The following is a 21,325-nucleotide window of genomic DNA, read 5'->3' on the forward strand; positions in this document are numbered from 1 at the left end:
GACACCACAATGAGAAGCCCGCGCACTGCAACAAAGAGTAGCCCCTGCTCGAAGCAACTAGAGAAAGCACGCACACGGCAACGAAGACCCAACGCAGCCAAAAATAAAGAAATAAAGAAATCGGCACTTTTTCAAAATGAGTATGCTTTTTACATTCCCACAACACAAGCATGTGAGAGTTCTGATTGCTACACGTCAGGTGTTGTCTTTTTTTTTTTTGTAAATTTATTTATTTTATTTATTTATTTTTGGCTGCATTGGGTCTTCGTTGCTGCACTTGGGCTTTCTCTAATTGCAGTGAGTGGGGGCTGCTCTTCGTTGCGGTGTACGGGCTTCTCACTATGGTGGCTTCTCTTGTTGCAGAGCACGGGCTGTAGGCGTGCAGGCTTCAGTAGTTGCAGCACGTGGGCTCAGTAGTCGTGGCACACGGGCTTAGTTGCTCCACGGCCTGTGGGAATCTTCCTAGACCAGGGCTCGAACCCATGCCCCCTGCATTGGCAGGCAGATTCTTTTTTTTTTTAATTAATTTTATTTATTTATTATTTTTGGCCACGTTGGGTCTTTGTTGCTGTGTGCGGGCTTTCTCTAGTTGCAGTGAGCGGAGGCTACTCTTTGTTGCAGTGTGTGGGCTTCTCGTTGCAGTGGCTTCTCTTGTTGCACAGCACGGGCTCTAGGTGCATGGGTTTCAGTAGTTGTGGCACTCAGGCTCAGTAGTTGTGGCTCACGGGCTCTAGAGCGCAGGCTCAGTAGTTGTGGTGCATGGGCTTAGTTGCTCCGTGGCATGTGGGATCTTCCCGGACCAGGGCTTGAACCTGTGCCCCTGCATTGGCAAGCAGATTCTTAACCACTGCACCACCAGGGAAGTCCCTAGGTGTTGTCTTTTTAATCTTAGCCATTCTGGTGGGTGTGTTGTAGTATCTCTCTGTGGTTTTAATTTGCAATTCCCTGATGACTAAGGATGTTGAACACCTTTTCTCATGCTTATTGGCCATTTGTATATCTTCCTTTGTGAAGTATCTGTTCTGGTCTTCTACCCATTTAAAAAAATTGGGTAATTTGCCTTTCTATTATTGAGTTATAGAAGTTCTTTACGTATTCTAGGTATAAGTTCTTTATCAGATATATTTTGTAGATGTTTCCTTCCAGTCTGTGGCTTGAGCAGAAGTGTTGATTTTGATGAACTTGATTTTATCATTTCTTTTATGGTTATTGCTTTCTTTGTCCTCAGAAACCATCACCATTCCCCAAGTTGCAAAGCTCTTCTTCTGTGTTTTCTTATAGAAGCTTGTTGAGCTTTTATATTTAGTTCTATGGCCCATCTTGAATTATTTTTTGTGTGTAGTGTAGGGTAAGGTCAGATTGTTTTTGCATGTGCTGTTTGGGTTAATTCTATGGCCCTAGTTGTTAAGTTTGGTCTTACAGTCTTTGAACTTTTGGTTCTTGTTTGGCAAATGGCCAGAGCATCCCTTTTGCCAGATCACTTTAAAGGAAAGGGGACACCTTTGAGCATAGGGGACCTGTTGGTTGGTCAGCTGGAACTATCAGCTATAAACATAGTTTCAGCTGACCAACCAATTAGAACGCTTGGGTACAGAGTCGTTTAGTCTAATTCTCCCCCCTCCACCCAGCACCTCAGCCTCAGGTCACTTAAATAGGAGCTAAGAGTGAAGTAGGTACTCATTGCCTAGTCCTTTCTCACAGTACAAGGAGAGGAGTCAGGATTTCTCTTTCTAGATAAGAATAGTTTTCATTTTCTCCTTTGGTCCCATCCTTTCTTGTAGTAAAATGTTTCTTTTGTCAAATCAGGACATTGGACTGGGTGATGTGTAAAGGTCTCTATGGTTCTCTTATGTTTGGGGGATCGTGGGGGGAATACACTGGATGGAGACAGAGGAGGGTTTGTATTGGTGCAGCTTTGTGTGGAGGGAGTGGGAACATTGAATGCTAGACAGAAGTTTGGCTTTCTCTAGAAGATAGTGAGCCTCTGGAGCAATAGAGTGAATGATGATGTTACTGTTTTAAGAATGCTTTTGGTGTCAGAATATCACCTAAGTAGTTTCTCTGCCAAAAAGTCTTACCATGAGGAAACATGCAGACAAATCCAAATCAAAGACCATTTTTCAAAACAACTGTCCTAGGGCTTCCCTGGTGGCGCAGTGGTTGGGAGTCCGCCTGCTGATGCAGGGGACACGGGTTCATGCCCCGGTCCGGGAAGATCCCACATGCCGCGGAGCGGCTGGGCCCGTGAGCCATGGCTGCTGAGCCTGCGTGTCCAGAGCCTGTGCTCCGCAATGGGAGAGGCCACAACAGTGAGAGAGGCCTGCGTACTGCAAAAAAAAAAACCAACTGTCCTAGACTCTTCAAAAATGTCAGTGTCATGAAAGAAAAAAAGTCAGGAAATTGTTTAGATTAAAGGAGACAAAAAAAAAAAAAGACAACTAAATGTAATTTCATGATCCTGGATTGGATTCTGCATGATGGCAAAAAAAACTATCAAGGACATTGAAAGAACAATTGGGGAAATTTGAACAGGGACTGTGGCAGGTAAAAGTATTACATCAAGGTTACATTTGATTATCTGCAGTGTTGTAATATAGGAGGATGGCCTTATTCTTAAGTGATAAACGCTGAGGTATTTAGGGGTGACGTGTCGTGATATCTGTGATTACCTTTCCAATGGCTTAGAGAGAAATAGGAATAAAGCAATTGTGGCAAAATGTTGATTGTTGAATCTTGCAGTATTTAAACATTTAAAGTGTAAGAAAAATTCTAAATAACATTTCAAAATAATGAATTTGGTGGTGGTAAATAGGGTGAATTGATGAAGAAAGACTGAAGACAGGTAGGAAGCTATGTTTGGTCTAGGATGGTGATGGTAATGTAGCAAAAGATACCCAGTTAAAAAATGAACAGTTGCTAGGACCTGGTAACTGATAAAGGGACTGAAAGAAAGGAAAGTGAAAAGGGAGATTTTTATTCTGGTTGAATGGTGATGCTACTGACAGAAATAAGGAAGTTGATAGAAACAGACCTGGGGAGGTCAGTGGGAAAATAATGAATTCCAATTCAGGACACTTTTTTTTTTTTTGTGGTACGCGGGCCTCTCACTGCTGTGGCCTCTCCCGTTGCGGAGCACAGGCTCCGGACGCGCAGGCTCAGCAGCCATGGCCCACGGGCCCAGCCGCTCCGCGGCATGTGGGATCCTCCCGGACCGGGGCACAAACCCGCGTCCTTTGCATCGGCAGGCGGACTCTCAACCACTACGCCACCAGGGAAGCCCTCAGGACACTTTTAAATTCCAAGTGAGAGTGGCTCAGCTTAATGGTGACATCCAGTAGATGGCTAGAAGCTGTTGCTCAGGGTATAAATGGGTCATTTCGGTATTTGTTGGGTTAGATTTGCATTTCCTCTATTTCTTTCTCTCAGACCCCAGCAGTGATGTTTATTAAACTAAACAGGTGTTTGTTGAAGTTTTGTGAATTCTCTATGAGAATTTAAAAATTTTGTTTTCTATTTTGGTAATAATCTAAGAAAAAATATAAGCATATTTTGGGTCATGTATGTGACCACCTTATAACCAACTGCTGCCATGTAATTTCAGTGGGTGCTTTTCTGTTGATAGTCACACTGGTACCCCTGTTCTGTTGGGGGCCGGTGAAAAAAGAAAGAGACAAACTTAATGCTTAGATAATGTAAGTGCTGGTGCCAAGTGAGTGCTGTTTAATGCCGTTGCCAACTTGATGTTTTCTTAGTAGTTTGTAGTTTGAGTAGAGATAGAAGCAGTGTAAAAATTCTCCTCACATACCACAGAGAAGCATAGGCAGGCTGAACTCAAAAAAAACCTGTGCTGTAGCAGTCAGATCAAATTATTGATGAAAACGGCAGTTTAGCTGCAGTAAACATCTTCATCTGTCCTATTATTTTGAATTTTATTGATTTGATAGTTAATTTTTTATGTGTGGTAAAATATACATAAAATTTACCATTTTAGCCATTTTAAGTGTACAATCAAGTGGCATTAAGTACATTCACAGTGTTGATTAACTATCGTGCTATCTATTTCCAGAACTTTTTCATCACCCTAAACAGAAACTGTGTACTGATTAAGTAATAACTCCCCACTTCGCCCTCTTCCATCCCCTAGTAACCTTAACCTTTACTGTGTCTATAAATTTTCCTATTCTAGATACCTCTTATAAGTAGGGCCATATGATATTTGTCCTTATGTGTTTGGCTGATTTCACTTAGCATAATGGTTTCAGGGATCATCCATGTTGTAGCATGTATCAGAATTTTCATTACTTTTTTATGGCTGAATAATCTGTTGTATGTATTTACTACATTTTGTCTATCCATTCATTTGTTGATAAACACTTGAATTGCTTCCACCTTTTGGCTATTGTGAGTAATGCTGCTCTGAAAGTGTACAAATATCTCTTTGGGTCCCTGTTTTCAGTTCTTTTGGGTGTATACCTACAAGTGGAATTGCTGGATCATATCATAATCGTATGTTTAACATTTTGAGAAACTGCCAGACTGTTTTCTATAGCAGCTGCACCATTTTACATTCCCATCAGCAATGCATATAAGAATTCCAATTTCTCTACATCCTTGTCAGCACTTGTTAATTTCCATTTTTTTGATAAATAGCCATTCTAGTGTGTGTGAAATGGTATCTCATGGAGGTTTTGATTTGTATTTCCCTAATGACTAATGATGTTGAACATCTTTTCACATGCTCATCAGCCATTTGTATTATCGTCTTTGGAGAAATGTCTATTACAGTTTTTTGCCCATTTTTGAATTGTAGTGTTTGGTTTTATGTTGTTGAGTTGTAGGAGTTCTTTATATATTCTGGATATTAATCCCTTATCAGTTACATGATTTGCAAATATTTTCTCCCATTCCATTGGTTGTCTTTTCACTCTATTTGTAACATGCTTTAAGAGATTTTTAATTTTGATATAGTCCAGTTTATCTGTTTTTTCTTTTATTGCCTATGCTTTTGGTATCATACTTAAGAAACTATAGTCATCTCTTGGTATCCTCAGGGAATTGATCCAGGAACCCACCCCCCTCCCCATACCAAGATCCATGGATGCTCAAGTCCCTTATATAAAATGGTGTAGTATTTGCATATAACCTATGCATGTACTCCTGTATACTTTAAATCATCTCTAGATTACTTATAATACCTAATACAATGTAAAGGCTATGTAAATAGTTGCTGGTATGCAGCAAATTCAAGTTTTGCCTTTTGGAACTTGCTGGACGTTTGTTTTTTTTCCTGAATATTTTTGATCTGAGGTTGGTTGCATCTGTGGATGCAGAACGTGTAGCTATGGAGGGCCAACTGTTGCTAAATCCAAGGTCATGAGGATTTTGCCGTATGTTTTCTCCTAAGAATTTTATAGGTTACTCTTTTTTTAAAAAAAAATTAATTTAGGGCTTCCCTGGTGGCACAATGGTTGAGAGTCCACCTGCTGATGCAGGGGACACGGGTTCGTGCCCCGGTCCGGGAAGATCCCACATGCCGCGGAGCGGCTGGGCCCGTGAGCCATGGCCGCTGAGCCTGCGTGTCCGGAGCTGTGCTCCGCAACGGGAAAGGCCACAACAGTGAGAGGCCCGCGTACCGCAAAAAAATAATAATAATAATTAATTTATTTTTGGCTGCCTTGGGTCTTCATTGCTGCGCACAGTGAGCGGGGGCTACTTTTCGTTGCAGTGTGCGGGCTTCTCACCACGGTGGTTTCTCTTGTTGCAGAGCATGGGCTCTAGGCATGCGGGCTTCAGTAGTTGTGGCACATGGGCTTCAGTAGTTGTGGGTCGTGGGCTCTAGAGTGCAGGCCCAGTAGTTGTGGCGCTCGGGCTTAGTTGCTCCGTGGCATGTGGGATCTTCCCATACTGGGGCTCGAACCAGTGTCCCCTTCATTGGCAGGCGGATTCTTAACCACTGCGCCACCAGGGAAGCCCTATAGTTTACTCTTAACATTTAGGTCTGATTAATTTTGAGTTAATTTTTGTATATGGTATCAGGTAAGGATCCAACTTTTTTTTTTTTTTTGCACATAGTATCCAGTTTTCTGAGCACCATTTGTTGAAAAGAGTGTCCTTTTCCCATTGAATGATTTTGGCACTCATGTTGAAAATCATTTGACCATGTATGTGTGTTTCTGGGCTCTCTATTCCATTGGGCTATATGTCTATCCTTATGCAAGTACCACACTGTTCTGACTATTATAGCTTTATAGTAAGTTTCCTTTTTGCGATACGCGGGCCTCTCACTCTTGTGGCCTCTCCCATTGCGCAGCACAGGCTCTGGACGTGCAGGCTCAGTGGCCATGGCCATGGCCTAGCCGCTCTGCAGCATGTGGGATCTTCCTGGACCAGGGCACAAACCCGTGTCCCCTGCATTGGCAGGCGGACTCTCAACCACTGCGCCACCAGGGAAGCCCTGTAGTAAGTTTTGAAATTAGGAAGTGTGAGATAGCCAATGATCCTCTTTTTCAATATTGTTTTTGCTATTTGGGGTTCCCTCAAATTCCATATGAATTTTAGGATGGGTTTTCCTGTTTCTCCAGGAAACACCTTTGGGATTTTGATGGAGATTGCATTGAATATGTAGATGGCTTTGGGTAGTATTATCATGTTAACAATATTAAGTCTTCCAGTACATGAACATGGGAAGTCTTTCCATTTTTTGTATGTATTCTTTAATTTCTCTCAGCAGTGTTTTGTCATTTTCAGTGTACAAGTCGTTTAGTTCCTTCGTTACATTTATTTCTAAATACTTTATTCTTTTTGATGCTATTGTAAATGGAATAATTTTCTTAATTTCCTTTTCAGATTGTTAGAATAGAATTGCTAGTATAGAAATGCAAGTGATTTTAAAAAAATTATTTATTTGGTTGCACTGGGTCTTTTAGTTGTGGCAGGTGGGCTCCTTAGTTGTGGCTTGTGGGCTCCTTAGTTGTGGCATGCAAACTCTTAGTTGCAGCATGCATGTGGGATCTAGTTCCCTGACCAGGGGTCAAAGCCAGGCCCTCTGCATTGGGAGCACAGAGTCTTAACCACTGCGTCACCAGGGAAGTCCTTGAATGTGAGTGATTTTTGTTTGTTGATTTTCCATCTTCCAACTTTGCTGAATTTGTTTATTACTGCTAACTTTTTTTTTCAATTTGTTAGGATTTTCTACATATAAGATTACATCATTTGTGAAAAGAGATAATGTTACTTTTTCCTTTCCAATATAGATGCCTTTTATTACTTTTTCTTGTCCAATTCTTCTGGCTAGAACTTCCAGTATTATGTTGAATAAAGTGGCAAAAGCAGGCACCCTTGTCTTTTTCCTGGTCTTAGGGGAAAAGCTTTCAGTGTTTCACCATTGAATATGATGTTAGCCATGGATTTTTCTGATATGGCCTTTATCATGTTGAGGAGGTTCCTTTCTATTCTTAGTTTATTGAGTGTTTTTTTTTCCCAATTATGAAAGGGTGTTGAATTTTGTCAGATGCTTTTTCTGCATTAATTGAGATTAATGAGCTTTTTCCCCCTTCATTCTGTTAATATAGTATATTACATTGACTAATTTGATATGTTGAACCATTCCTTCTGGAGATCAGTCTCAGTCATGGTGTATAATCCTTTTAATATGCTGCTAAATTCAGTTTACTAGTATTTTGTTGAGTATTTTTGTATGTGTATTTATAAGAGATATTGGTCCATAATTTTCTGTTCTTTTCTTTTAGTATTTGCCTGGCTTTGGTATCAGGTTAATGATGCCCTCATAGAATGAATTAGGAAGTGTTCTATATTAATTTGCTAGGGCTGCGATAACAAAGTACCATGTAATAGGTGGTTTAAAGAATAGAAATTCGTTCTGGAGGCTAGAAGCCCAAGGTCAAGGTGTTGGCCGGGTTGATTTCTTCTGAGGCTTCTTTCCTTGGCTTACAGATGGCAGTCTTTTCCCTGTGTCTTTCCTTTATGTGTGCCTGTGTCCTAATCTCCTCTTGTGTAAGGACACTGGTCAGATTGGATTAGGGCCCACCCAGATGACCTCATTTTATCTTAATTGCCTCTTTAAAGGCCTTCCATCCAAATATAGTCATATTCTGAGGTACTGGGGGATTTGGACTTCAATATATGAATTTTGGGGAGACACAATTCAGAATATAACATGCTCCCTCCTCTCCAATTTTTTGGGAAGAGTTTGAGAAGGATTGGTATTAATTCTTTTAATGTTTGGTAGAATTTACCAGTGAAGCCATCTGGTTCTCGTTTTTTTTTTATTGGGAGGTTTTTGATTACTGATTCAGTCTCCTTACTAGTTATAGGTCTATTCAGATTTTCTGAAGTCACTTTTCGTAAATAATATTTGTAGGAATTTTTTGTCCATTTCATCTAGGTTATCCAGTTTGTTAGCATACAACTGTTCATAGTATTCTCTTATAATCCCTTTTATTTCTATAAAATTGGTAGTAAATGTCCCCACCTTCATACCTGATCTTAATAATTTGAATCTAATCTCTTTTTTTTTTGGTCAGTCTAGGTAAAAGTTTTGCCATTTTGTTAATCTTTTAAAAGAACTAACTTCTGATTTTGTTGATTTTCTTTACTGATTTTCTGTTCTCTATTTCATTTACCTCTGCTCTAATCTTTATTATATCCTTTCTTCTACTAGCTTTGGGTTTAGTTTCTTCTTTTTCTAATTCCTAAATGTGTACAGTTAGGTTATTGATTTGAGATATTTCTGCTTTTTTAATGTGTGCATTTACAGCTATAAATTTTCCCCTTTGCACTGCTTTTGCTGTATCCATAAGTTTTGGTTTCCATTTTCCTTCATTTCAAGATATTTTCTAATAAAAATGTGAATTGATTGATTTTATAATTTCTAAACTTACACTTATTTTGGCCTTAGTGTTGCATAAGAACAGTCTTATACCTTGTTTCACATTTGACTAAGTGAATCTGTACTTAATACAGGGGTCCCTAACCCCAGGGTCCACGGCCTGTTAGAAACGGGGCCACACAGCAGGTGAGCGGAGGGCGGGGCCAGCAATAGACAGAAAGTAGCCAATTGTCCTGGACAGGATGCAAGTCTTGCTAGTTTACTTGGCTTTCTGAGCATGTTCACATGGGTGCTGAGGAAAGCTTGGGGCTCTTGACTAGACCGCTTTCCGGCTTGGAAGGATTCCTTTGAGCAGTCCAGGAGTCTGCTTCTTTAGAAGGTCTGCTCCAGTGTGCTAACACAGATACCTCTCTTCCCCTGCAGGTTTTCAGGAACCCCTACGAGGTGGTGACTGTGCTGCTGATTCAGACCCTGGGGGCCCTGGTGCCCTCTCTGCCCATCTGCCTCAGCTCCAGTGTGGAGAGGGCAGGGCCCGAGCTGGAGCTCGTCAAGCTGCTGGACTTCTACGACGCCACCGCCCACTTCGCCAAGGGATTGGAGATGGCCCTGCTTCCCCATGCAGGTAAATAAACATCCTTCCTCCCAGCTCGCAGGCTTTTTTCTTTTTTTTCTTTTTTTTCTTTTTTTGCGGTACGCGGGCCTCTCACTGTTGTGGCCTATCCCGTTGCGGAGCACAGGCTCCGGACGCGCAGGCTCAGCAGCCATGACTCACGGGCCCAGCCGCTCCGCAGCATGTGGGATCTTCCCGGACTGGGGCATGAACCCGTGTCCCCTGCATCGGCAGGCGGACTCTCAACCACTGCGCCACCAGGGAAGCCCTCGCGGGCTTGCTTTTACTCGCTCTTTTTGAAGCTTCTGGGGCCTGGGTTTGTTTGCCTTTTCTGGTGACTGATTTTACAGAAATGCAAGGGATCAGTGTTTTCCTTCTCAACAGATATGAAAACCTTTTCCGTGAAAACATTGCCATTATGGAAATAATTGTTGCCTAGCTCCAGTGCTGCCTAGGTGCTTTTACACACTCTGGGGAAGTGATAGACACTTCTGCAGGGGCTTAGAATGTAAGAGGCGGGTAGACATTAGTGGCAACGAGTTGGCAGTGAGTTACACTTGGGAGGGTAGTGTCCTCTTCCTTTCAAGGCATCACAGAACCTTGGGTAAGTCAACCTTAAAAGTAAGTTTAAGAGAACAAATGGATTAGAGGAGCTTTTTAATAGGACAACAGCAAGTTTTTAAGGGCAGGGTTGCTGCATTAGGACTAAGGGTGGCTATAAGGAAACTGGGCTTTCCCTGGCTGCCATCTGAGAGCAAAGCACTCCTTCTTCCCATTTAGGCAAACAATGCCTGGTGTGTTGCATTTCCCCAGCTGTTTCCCATCTAGGTTAAAAGCATCATAAACTTTTCAGTCATACAGACTTCATCACAAATGCTACCATCAAATCAGGAAATCGCTTCAGGAAGGCCTGCTTCTGCCGTTTGGCTGCTGTGTGTCACTGACTTGGTTTATTTAATAGTTATTCTCTTTAATTACCCTTGCGTGTAATTACCTCGTACATTCCTGGGAGTGTGTTTATTGTTCGAGTTCCTGATGACTCATCGGTGTTTTTGGCACACTCACTGGTCAGGCCCTGGTTGTGGGAGAGGCATGGTGGATGTGGCTTTCAAGGGACCTGGATGCTGTGGTCCTAGTGGCTGAAAAGTATGTAGGCTGAGCGTCCTGTGGAGCAGAGTGAAATGAAGGCAGGGCAAGGAGCAGATTGCTTTTCTCCCACTGGTGATGGACATTATTGAAGAAGAGAGAACCACCCTCTGAAGAATCATGAAAATGCTTTGTTAGTCAGCCATGGAAGTTTAGATTTTTAATGATTCCTACTGAGGTTTTCAAAAAAGTATACTTTTTTTTTTTTTTTTTTTTTTTGCGGTACGCGGGCCTCTCACTGTTGTGGCCTCTCCCATTGCAGAGCACAGGCTCCGGACGCGCAGGGTCAGTGGCCATGGCTCACAGGCCCAGCCGCTCCGCGGCATGTGGGATCTTCCCAGACCGGGGCACGAACCCGTGTCCCCTGCATCGGCAGGCAGACGATTCTCAACCACTGCGCCACCAGGGAAGCCCTAAAAAGTATACGCATTTTTAAAATTAAAAATACTTTGGAAACACACAAAAATAAAAATAAAAGAGTAAAAATGATCCATAATCTCATGACTCAGAGAAGGCCATGGGAACATTTTATTTCCTCCCAGTAATTCAAATATAATTATACATTTTCATAAATAAATATAAAATATATGCGTATATAAGTATATGCGTATATAAATATATATGCACATACATATTTTTAAATATTAGCTTAAAAATTTTTATTTATTTAGTTTTGGCGGCTTTGGGTCTTCATTGCTACGCACGGGCTTTCTCTAGTTGTGGCTAGCAGGGGCTACCCTTCGTTGTGGTGTATGAGCTTCTCATTGCAGTGGCTTCTCTTGTTGCATAGCACGGGCTCTAGGCACGCGAGCTTCAGTAGTTGTGGCTCGCGGGCTCTAGAGCTCAGGTTCAGTAGTTGTGGAGCATGGACTTAGTTGTTCTGCGGCATGTGGGATCTTCCTGGACCAGGGATTGAACCTTTGTTCCCTACATTGGCTGGCAGATTCTTAACCACTGCACCACCAGGGAAGTCCCAAAATATTAGTTTATATGATCTTATATTCTCTTTTTTGCTCAAATTAATATAATGAGCATTTTTTATGTCATTCAGTATTTTCCTAAAACATGGTTTTTAATGACCACTTGATAACTATGGCTTACTTTAATTTTTAAATCTGCGGTTATAAATAAAACTATTATTAACAATCTTACATATTAATTTTGGAGTCCAGCTCTGATTATTCCTTGGGATAAGTTTGAGAATTACAATTGCTAATAAATGAAAAATTTAAAGATGTTTGTCACATTTTTCTCTTTAGAAAGTTTCTACCTGTTTTCACGTCCATCAGTAGTAAATGAGGCTGCTGATTCCCACATGCCCTCACCAGCACTAGGCTCTATCTTTTTTTTCCCTTGCCAGGTTCTTAGACAGTTAATGATATATTATTTTAATTTTCATGTCTTGATTACTAGCCAGTTTGAAAATTATATTATAAAAAGTTATATTTTTTTCTTGAATTTCTTATTCTTTTGCTTCTTTTTCTGTTTGAGGGTTTAATCTATTTCTGGTTAATTTATAAGAGCAATTTATTTAAAGCAATATATTATTAAATATGTTATAAAAAGCAGCAAAGTATTGTTATAAAAATTCATGATATAGCTATCTGTAACACAAAATGAAAGTCTCCTATAATCCAGCTTGCTGGAAATAACCACTGTTAAAAATTTGGTGTATATTCCCTAAATATCCTTATATAGTAAGGATTTTTTTTTCTTATCAAGTATGTTGCAGATATATTTTCTAACTTTCTGGTTTGCCTTTAACACTTTTCCATTTTAATAATTAATAATGTACATAGTATAATTCAAAATATGTAAAAGGTTATGCAATAGAAAGTCAAAAAGTTAAATAATTTGTTGACTTTATAGTTAATAAGCAATATGTATTCAGTATAGAAAAAAACCAGAAAATACAAGGAAGGAAAAAGATCGTGCTCAACCAACTGTCCAGAAACAGTATTTTGGATTATATACACATGCAAATTTTGTATATGAGTGTGTGGGTACTTAAATGTTTTTAATAGAATATTTTATTATCATTATCACCCCCCATTTTATATTGATTCAATATTGTCATCCAAAACACAAGTTTTCCCAGTTCCACAGAAGTCTTTATAGCTGTTTCCCTACCTCGCATTAAAATCCAGTCAGTGTACATGCATTGTCTTTGGTTGTCCTGTCTTTTTAATCTCTTTTAATCTAAAAGAGTCATCTCATCTTTTGTCTTTCATGACATTGACGTCTTTGAAGAATACAGGGTAGTTTTCCTGTAGAATGTTCCATATTCTGTAATTATCTAATTGTTTCCTTGTGATTACATTTAGATTAAACATTTTTAGTAAGAATACTACATTGGTGATGATGTGTACTTCCTGTGGCATCACATCAGGAGACACATAATGTCCAATTATTGGTGATGGGTTGGATTAATCACTTGGTAGTTGTACCTGCCAGATGACTCCATTGTAAAGTTACCTTTTCCTCTTTGTAATTCATAAGTATCTGTGGCGTGACATTTTGAGCCCATAGGAATATACTGTTACTTAAGAAATATTTACCTAATGACTTTAGCATCCATTGGTAATCCTTGTCTGAATAAACTTTTGCATTGCTGATTATAAAATGGTAATATTCTAATTCTCTCATTCCTTTTACATGTATTAGCTGGCATTCTTTTTTTTTAAAAATTTATTTATTCATTTATTTTTGGCTACGTTGGGTCTTCGTTCTGCTCATGGGCTTTTTCTAGTTGTGGTGAGCAGAGGCTACTCTTCGTTGTGGTGTGTGGGCTTCTCATTGCAGTGGCTTCTCTTGTTGTGGAGCATGGGCTCTAGGAGCACAGGCTTCAGTAGTTGTGGCACATGGACTCAGTAGTTGTGGCACACGGGCTTAGTTGCTCCACTGCATGTGGGATCTTCCCAGACCAGGGCTCGAACCTGTGTCCCCTACATTGGCAGGCAGATTCTTAACCACTGTGCTACCAGAGAAGTCCCTTGCCGGCATACTTTTGTGAAGAGGAGATTTTTCTTTCTCTTTGATACCACTATGAACTCATTGGATTCTTTTTTTATTCATTGTATTATGATCCATTATTTTCATTATTCATTTTGATGCTCGAATTATTTCAAATTTGGTCAGTGGTTGCCCCTTCAGGCTGGCTCCTGTATCATTTTGACACGTCCCTATCAGCCTTTGAGTGCTTTATTGTTTTTTGGCACACACTGTTCCAGGAACACTTTGTACTTTCTCTGCCTCAGACCGGGAATCAGCCATATTCTCGAGGAGCTTGGTTTCTTCTAATGGGAAATGGTATTTAGAAACCAAGATCTGGCACCAGGGATGCTTATTGTTGCTGGACTATTATTACTTCCTATGCCCTTTGTGGACAGAACTAGGAAATGCATAGTTTTTAAAATTACCAGTTTATACTGATACTTCCAAATCAAATGCAACACCAATAGATTTTTACCTCTTGCTGTTCTCAGTTGCATCTCTTTTCTCCTACAGTGAAAATTCTGGTTCTCATCAGCAGTGTGTGAGTGTGTGTGTGTGTGTGTGCATGTGGTGTGTGTGTGTGTTATATACACATACAGTTATTTTTCATGACCCTATTATGGATAGGTCAAAATGTATTTAGTTTATTTATTCAACTACAAATGGACTAGTTCTAGAGTGCTGGATGCTGAGGATGCTATGCTAAGCAAAACCAGACACAGTCCCTGCTCTCATACAATATATGTCCCAGTGGGAAATAACCAAATAATCACACTAATGAGTGTATAATTACAAAGTGAGATGAGTCCTTTGAAGAATAGCAAAATGGTTCTAGGAGAAAAGCAAAATGGTTTTAAGCAAATAAAGATGATTGAGACTAGCAGACTTGAGTTTAGTGAGTACTGAAGGAAGAATAGGCGTTAACCAGATGAAGAGGGATAGGGAAGAACAAGGTCGTTTCAGACAGAAGTAGTAGCAGGTGGCCAGAGGGGAGCTTCTGAGGAGCTGAGGGAAGGCTAGAGGCTAGGGGAATTGTGAAGGAGGCTGAGTCTATAGAAGTAAACATAAAAGTAGCTGGCCTTTATTAAGTGCTTATACATGCTAGACACATACTATTTTGGGTTTTTTTGTTTTTTTTTTGCGGTACGCGGGCCTCTCACTGTTGTGGCCTCTCCCGTTGCGGAGCACAGGCTCCGGACGCCCAGGCTCAGCGGTCATGGCTCACGGGCCCAGCCGCTCCGTGGCATGTGGGATCTTCCCGGACCGGGGCACGAACCCGTGTCCCCTGCATCGGCAGGCGGACTCTCAACCACTGCGCCACCAGGGAAGCCCGACACATACTATTTTATATAATCTCCAGTTAAGCCTTATAAAATTGATGCCATTATTAATTTCATTTTATAGTTGAGGAAACAGACACTGAAAAGTTAAGTCATATGCACAGAGTCACCTAACTAGGAAGCAGTAGAGCTTCAATAGAAGAGCCTTCACCCTTAACTACCACCCCCTTTCACCCCCTGAGGTCAAACGATGCAGAACTTTGTAGGCTATGGAAAAGCTTTTGGATTCCAACTGAAGAGATAATTCTTAGAAGTTGAATTGCTGTGCCATAGAATATGCACATTAAAATTTTTATGTAGTTGAATATAGGAATTTTGGGAATGCCTAGTGTATGGGCTCCAGATGGAAAATGTTCTTTCTGCAGAGCCTTTTCTCTGTAGCAGTTCTTGAACTTGACCCTGAGGAGGGTTATCATTTGAAGAGGTTCTTGACTGTGATGGGTTGTAGGATTAAGGGGATTGGTCTTTAATAGTGCCTTAGGCACATAATGCACAAAGCTCAAGTGTATCAGAAGATTTGCTGACATGATTGCTTCAGCTTCCATGAATGGTAAAAGCAGATGAACAGAAAGTAGTCATCCCTAAGATGAAATAGGAAAAGTTCCAGTGGAGGTCCTTGCACCTGTTGTTTTTCAGCAATTGATTTCCAATTCTTTGTTCATTATTGCATTTAATTTCTGATTCCCTGAAGATGAGCAAACCCTGGTGAAAGTCGTGGAGCTGGTGGATGCTGTTTATGGTCCGTACAGACCCTACCAGCTGAAGTACGGTGACATGGAAGAGAAGAACCTCCTCCTCCAGATCAGCGCGGTGCCTCTGGTAATGGCATAATACCGGCAGTGGCCATTCGGGAATCATTCTATTTGCCAGACTCCTAGGGTTGGGGGTGGGTGGGGTGTGTCAGAGAAGGTGTGAGGTGGCATTAGGAATGCAAAGAGTGGGAACTGGTGTGCAAACACTGGGCTCTCAGTGCTTCCTGGGCTCTTGTAATCCAAATGTAAAATGAGACCACAGATATGCTACCAGTTTTTTATTTAAAATCCTCTAGCAAAACTTAGAGGCTTAAATCTTCTTGAGAGTAAGTTGATTATCCCCCTGATTCAGTCATTATCACACAGTCTTTTGTTTAAGGCAGCATATGCAAATGGACACAGGAGCTGAGTATTCGTGGACAGTACTCTAGGGCCAGGTTCACCAGGTGGGCACCAGAGGGGAATTTCCATTGTAAATGTTAAGGTTGCCTAGCATGATGTGAGTTGACATTTAAGAATAGATCATACAGTAGTTAAAACCTGCCGCCTCCCGCTGCTTTTCCGTTTTCTAAGGACGTACCTAGAAAGTCTGTTCCGCTCAGTTATGTTCTTGCCTCTGAAGGAAGCATTTTCCTTTCACTGCATTCTTTTGGAGCGTGTGGTATGGAGAATTCAAATCCTAGCTTGAGAGCCAGAGGGAGAGATGCCATCTTAAATGACAGAAAAAGAGGAAAGAGGTGAAAAATGTAAAGATGAATATAAGGATTTGATCATGCTTTTTAGCCAGGAGTTTATTTCTGTGATCTCACTGACCACTTAGACTGTTCTTCCCTAGGTCGGGCTCTTAAAGAGCTGTCACAGTTTGGGACTGCATTTCTGTTGCACCTATTAAGTGATTTACCATGAATGAGGAGGTTTGGAGCTCTCCCCATCTTCATGTTGTCTATTCGTTTGTTCTTCAGTCTGAGGCAGCTTTTTTTATCTCTGTTTGCTGACCAGGAGCGTGGGGAAGTCATTGACTGTGTGCAGGAGCTGAGCCACTCTGTGAACAAGCTCTTTGGCCTTGCTTCTGCAGCCATTGACAGATGCATCACATTTACGAATGGCCTGGGGACCTGCGGCCTGCTGACAGCCCTGAAATCCCTCTTTGCCAAGTAAGGCTGGGGGGAGTGGGATCAGGGCCAGCCTGATTGGAGAATGATGTCTCTCCCAATTAAAAATGTGTGTGTCCTGTATTCCTGCCATGAACCCGGGAGAGGCACTTGCACCTGAGCCCAAGGGGGTGTTCTTAAGGATGTTAAGAACACTGTGGCACGTTTGTAATGGTGGAGCATCTGAAGCAACGTGAATGTCATCCATTTGGAAATGGCCAAATAAGATACGGTATATTCATATGAGGGGAGTTCCCTATGTGGCAGTTAAGGTGTTAATTAGATCTACACATAACAACATGGATAGATCTCAAAACATACTGCTGAGTGAATAAAAGGTTGCAGAATACTATATAGAGTCTCATACAGTGTGTGAAAAGAATATACAAAAAATAGAGTATATTTTCTGTAGCAGGGTTCGGCAAATTTTTTCTGCCAAGGGCCAGATGGTATGTATTTTAGGCTTTGAGGGCCTTACAGCCAACGGAGACTTTTGTAGTGCACTGCCCTAGTAGTAGAAAAGCAGCCAGAGACAACACATACATGAGTGGATGTGGCTCTGTTCCACTAAAACTTTATTTACAGAAAACCAGGAGTGCCAATTCCTGTTCTAGATCTTTTTTTGTCACTTTAAAATGCATTATATATTCCTATAGCACAGAGGTCAGCAAACTCTAGCTCATGAGCCAAGTCTGTTTTTGTACAAGTTTTTGTAAAAGCTATATTGGAACGCCACCATGCCCATTCACTTAACTATGGCCTGTAAATCCTCACTATAAAGTTAGAGTTGAGTAGTCAGGACAGAGACCTTGTGACTCTCAAAGCCTAAAATACCTGGACCTTAACAGAAAAAGTTTGCTGAGCCCTGATGTGGAAGGTTAGGCAACAAACTCAAAACACTGGTTGTCTTTGGGGAGATGGGGAGGGACTAAGGTGGTGGTCATAGGGGATTTAGCTTTATTTGTTATTTTCTGATTTTTTAAAAAATTAAAAATATAAATTAATTTATATTTAAAATGTAATTAAAAATATAAAATAAAAAATATATAAAATCATGCTAAGTGAAAGAAGCCAGTTACAAAAGACCACACGTTATATGATTCCATCTATATGAAATGTCCAGAACAGGCAAATCTGTAGAGACAGAAAATAGATGAATGGCTGCCTAGGGCTGGAGAGAGGGGAGTATTTGGAGGAGATGAGGGATGACTGCTAAAAGTTATGGGGTTTCTTTTCGGGATGATGAAAATTGTTCCTAAGTTGATTGTGGTGATGGTTGCACAACTGGTTTTTGTGACTACCCTAAAAACCTTTGAATTGTGTGGTATGTGAATTAAATCGCAATAGAGCTGTTGAAAGAAAGAAAGAAGGGGAAACCAAAGTTAAGTTTACTTAGAAAAAAGAAAAAGAAATCAATATAAGGCTGGATTCTCTGACCTGTGTAATTGAGATGTAAGGACCCTCAGGAGGTTAGATGCTTTAGTCTCTAGCTTATAGACAAATACATTCTTAGGCTCTCCAAGAAATCTTGTTCTAGAGTGAAGTTGCCACGAGTCTCAAGAAATTCCTCATACTGAACTGAATGCTCTTTTGCTGCTGTAAGTTTAGGGAGCTCTTGTCATTCCAGAAATGCTGAGCATGCCCCTGTGAGCTCTGAGGGTCCTTGGACCCAGTACTGTTGGTCACTGCCATGGGCAGTCTGCACCTTCCAGGGTGGCTCACAGGAAGGCACTGAAGGCTGCGAGATCATGTCCCCTGCATAAGACAGGGGGAGCCAGGTGAGCCCAGACATGTCCCTCAGGAAGAGAAACATCAGCAAAAAGTTTTTTTTTTTTTTTCCGGTACGCGGGCCTCTCACTGTTGTGGCCTCTCCCGTGGCAGAGCACCGGCTCCGGACGCACAGGCTCAGCGGCCATGGCTCACAGGCCTAGTCACTCCGCGGCATGTGGGATCCCCCCCGGACTGGGGCATGAACCCATGTCCCCTGCATCGGCAGGCGGACTCTCAACCACTGTGCACCAGGGAAGCCCATCAGCAACAAGTTTAATGAAATAAAATTTATCTCTTTCTCTCTCTGCCACCAGCTGGGATCTTGTGGATAAAATAATTTTTTTTGAGATCTAAAAATTTTATTATAAAATTTAAAAAGTAATGCTTCTAGAAATACATATATATTTAAATATGAAAAGGTGTAAAAAGGTGAAAGTCTTCCTTCTTTCCTGCGCATCCTTAGGCAGTCCTCAGGAGTCACAAGTTTTAAACATTTTGCTTTGAGTCTTCTCATTCTTCTCTCCAGACTTTAAAGATTTTTTTGTTTATTACCTTTAACTATTATGTCTTGACGCAACTCTGAAAGGTGAGGAACTGAGCCTCCTTGAGGCTGGTGCTGTCTCTTATCCCCTCTCCTCCTCCTCTTGTTGGTGATATTTTCACTTTTAGTTCTTCTGTTGGTTACTTCAATTACTTCATTTTAAAAAGTAATACAGGGGCTTCTCTGGTGGCGCAGTGGTTGGGAGTCCACCTGCCGATGCAGGGGACACGGGTTCGTGCCCCGGTCCGGGAAGATCCCTCATGCTGCGGAGCGGCTGGGCCCGTGAGCCATGGCGGCTGGGCCTGCGCGTCCGGGGCCTGTGCTCCGCAACAGGAGAGGCCACAACAGTGAGAGCCCTGTGTACCGCAAAAAAAAAAAAAAAAAAAAAAAGTAATACAAATCCATATTAAAAATTCAAAATGTACAAAAGGACGTATGATGAAAACAGGTCACCTGCTCTAGAAGGGAAGGTTTTGAAGCTACCAAGACAGCTGATGTTTATAAAATTAGGGAAATGAGGATGATGCTAACTTGCCCAGGGTTCAAGTGGGACCTTGTTCAGGAGTGGGGAGGGTGTGGGGATGGTGTTCAGGAAGGCAGGGATAGGGAGGATGGAGGACGCAGGCAGAGCAGGAGGAGATTGGCCTAACTTGCACTCTGCTGAAGCTGTAGGATATAGCTGCTGATGGGGTGTTGCAGGGTGAGGGGTGTTACAGCTGTGACGGGAGCCTGGGCCCTGGAGTTGTAGCCACCTGGGCTCAGATCCTGTCTCAGGCACTTACTAGCGGGGACCTTGGGTGGGTTAGTGTGCCTTTCTGAGTCTTGGTATCTTTTATTTGGGTAAACTGATGGTGATAATATCTCCTTTCCATGGTGGTTGTGAATATTGAGTGAAAGCATATAATTAAAGCACCTAATGCAGCAGCTCTTACATGGTAGAGACACTTGGAAACGTGTATTGTGAGAGAATCAGAAGGTTTTGGTACAAATGCCATAAAAATGTGACGTGATACACACATCACGTGCGAGCCCCGCTATGGCTAAACAGTCACCCCCCGTCTCCCCCTGGCCCCGCCTCAATGCTCAGCGGCTGCTCACTGTTCCGGGGACTCTGTCGGGAGGTTCTGTGGAGCTCATGTCTTGTTGGACGGAGTGTTCTTCTTGTTTAACGTCCTTCAGCTAAAGCACAGTTAAAACGTTCTTCAACAGCTCCCTGTCAGTGTGTCCTGAGGGCCCTCCCCCTCTCCCAAGGAAAGCTGTCACCTCTCTGGGTGCAAAGGGAAGGTGCTCTCTGTGGCATTTTGGTTTTGTAGCTTTTCGGCCCTGTGTGAAGGGAGCAGCAGTGGCGTTTGTCCCTCACTGGAGTGGTCTGCAGCAGTTCCTTCCACTTGCTTCTCTGAGCGGCCTTTCTCTCCACCACACAGACTTACTCTTCAGAGCCGTGCCCTGGGTCATCACAGCCCACTGTCCTCACTAGAGCTCGTGGTTTGGGAAGGGAGAGAGGCGAGACTTCTTGTGATGTATGCAGGTGTCGTGGGTTTTAGGGAGCCTATTGGCTTCCAGAGCACATGACCATCCACCCCTGTCCTCCTTACCACACCCTCCCAAGGACTTATGTGTTCATGTTCCAAGAACTATACAGCTGGCCCTGTGTATCCAGCGTTCCTTATCTGCGGGTTCAACCAACTGTGGATCAAAAATATTCAGAAAAAAAATTTCCAGAAAGTACCAAAAAGCAAAACGTGAATTTGCTGCATGCTGGCAACTCTTTATGTAGCATTTACATTGTATTTACAATTATTTACATAACATTTATGTTGTGTTAGGTATTGTAAGTAATCTAGAGATGATCTATTAAAGTATACGGGAAAATGTGCCTAGGTTCTATGCAAATACTATGCCATTTTATATTAAAAACTTGAGCATCCATGGATTTTGGTATCTTTGGGGGAGGAGGGGGGCAATCCTGAAATCAGTCCCTCATGGCTGCCCAAGGAGTACTATACATAAAAACGATACCACTGCACATCAGCTTTCATTTTATACTTTTCAGGGAGCTTTTGTGCCTACTATTTCATTCATTTCATTTTATTTTATCATCATGACAACTCTGTGGGGCAGTACAGAAGTCATCATTAAGTCCATTTTAAAGATGAGGGAACTGAGGCCCAAA

The 21,325-nt window shown here is 41.7% G+C and overlaps 1 protein-coding gene across 7 annotated transcripts in view; it reads left to right on the forward strand.

Moving 5' to 3' along the window:
* Positions 1 to 21,325, forward strand: part of COG7 (component of oligomeric golgi complex 7) — a 93,016-nt gene that overhangs the window by 23,640 nt on the left and 48,051 nt on the right. For all 7 annotated transcript variants that reach the window (XM_067706407.1, XM_067706406.1, XM_067706408.1 and 4 more), the window contains 3 exons: positions 9,272 to 9,470; positions 15,630 to 15,757; positions 16,690 to 16,844. In XM_067706407.1, coding sequence (XP_067562508.1) covers positions 9,272 to 9,470; positions 15,630 to 15,757; positions 16,690 to 16,844 — 482 coding nt within the window. The remainder of the gene's footprint in view (positions 1 to 9,271; positions 9,471 to 15,629; positions 15,758 to 16,689; positions 16,845 to 21,325) is intronic.

This window comes from Pseudorca crassidens, chromosome 15 (genome assembly GCF_039906515.1).
Source record: "Pseudorca crassidens isolate mPseCra1 chromosome 15, mPseCra1.hap1, whole genome shotgun sequence".
NCBI lineage: Eukaryota > Metazoa > Chordata > Mammalia > Artiodactyla > Delphinidae > Pseudorca > Pseudorca crassidens.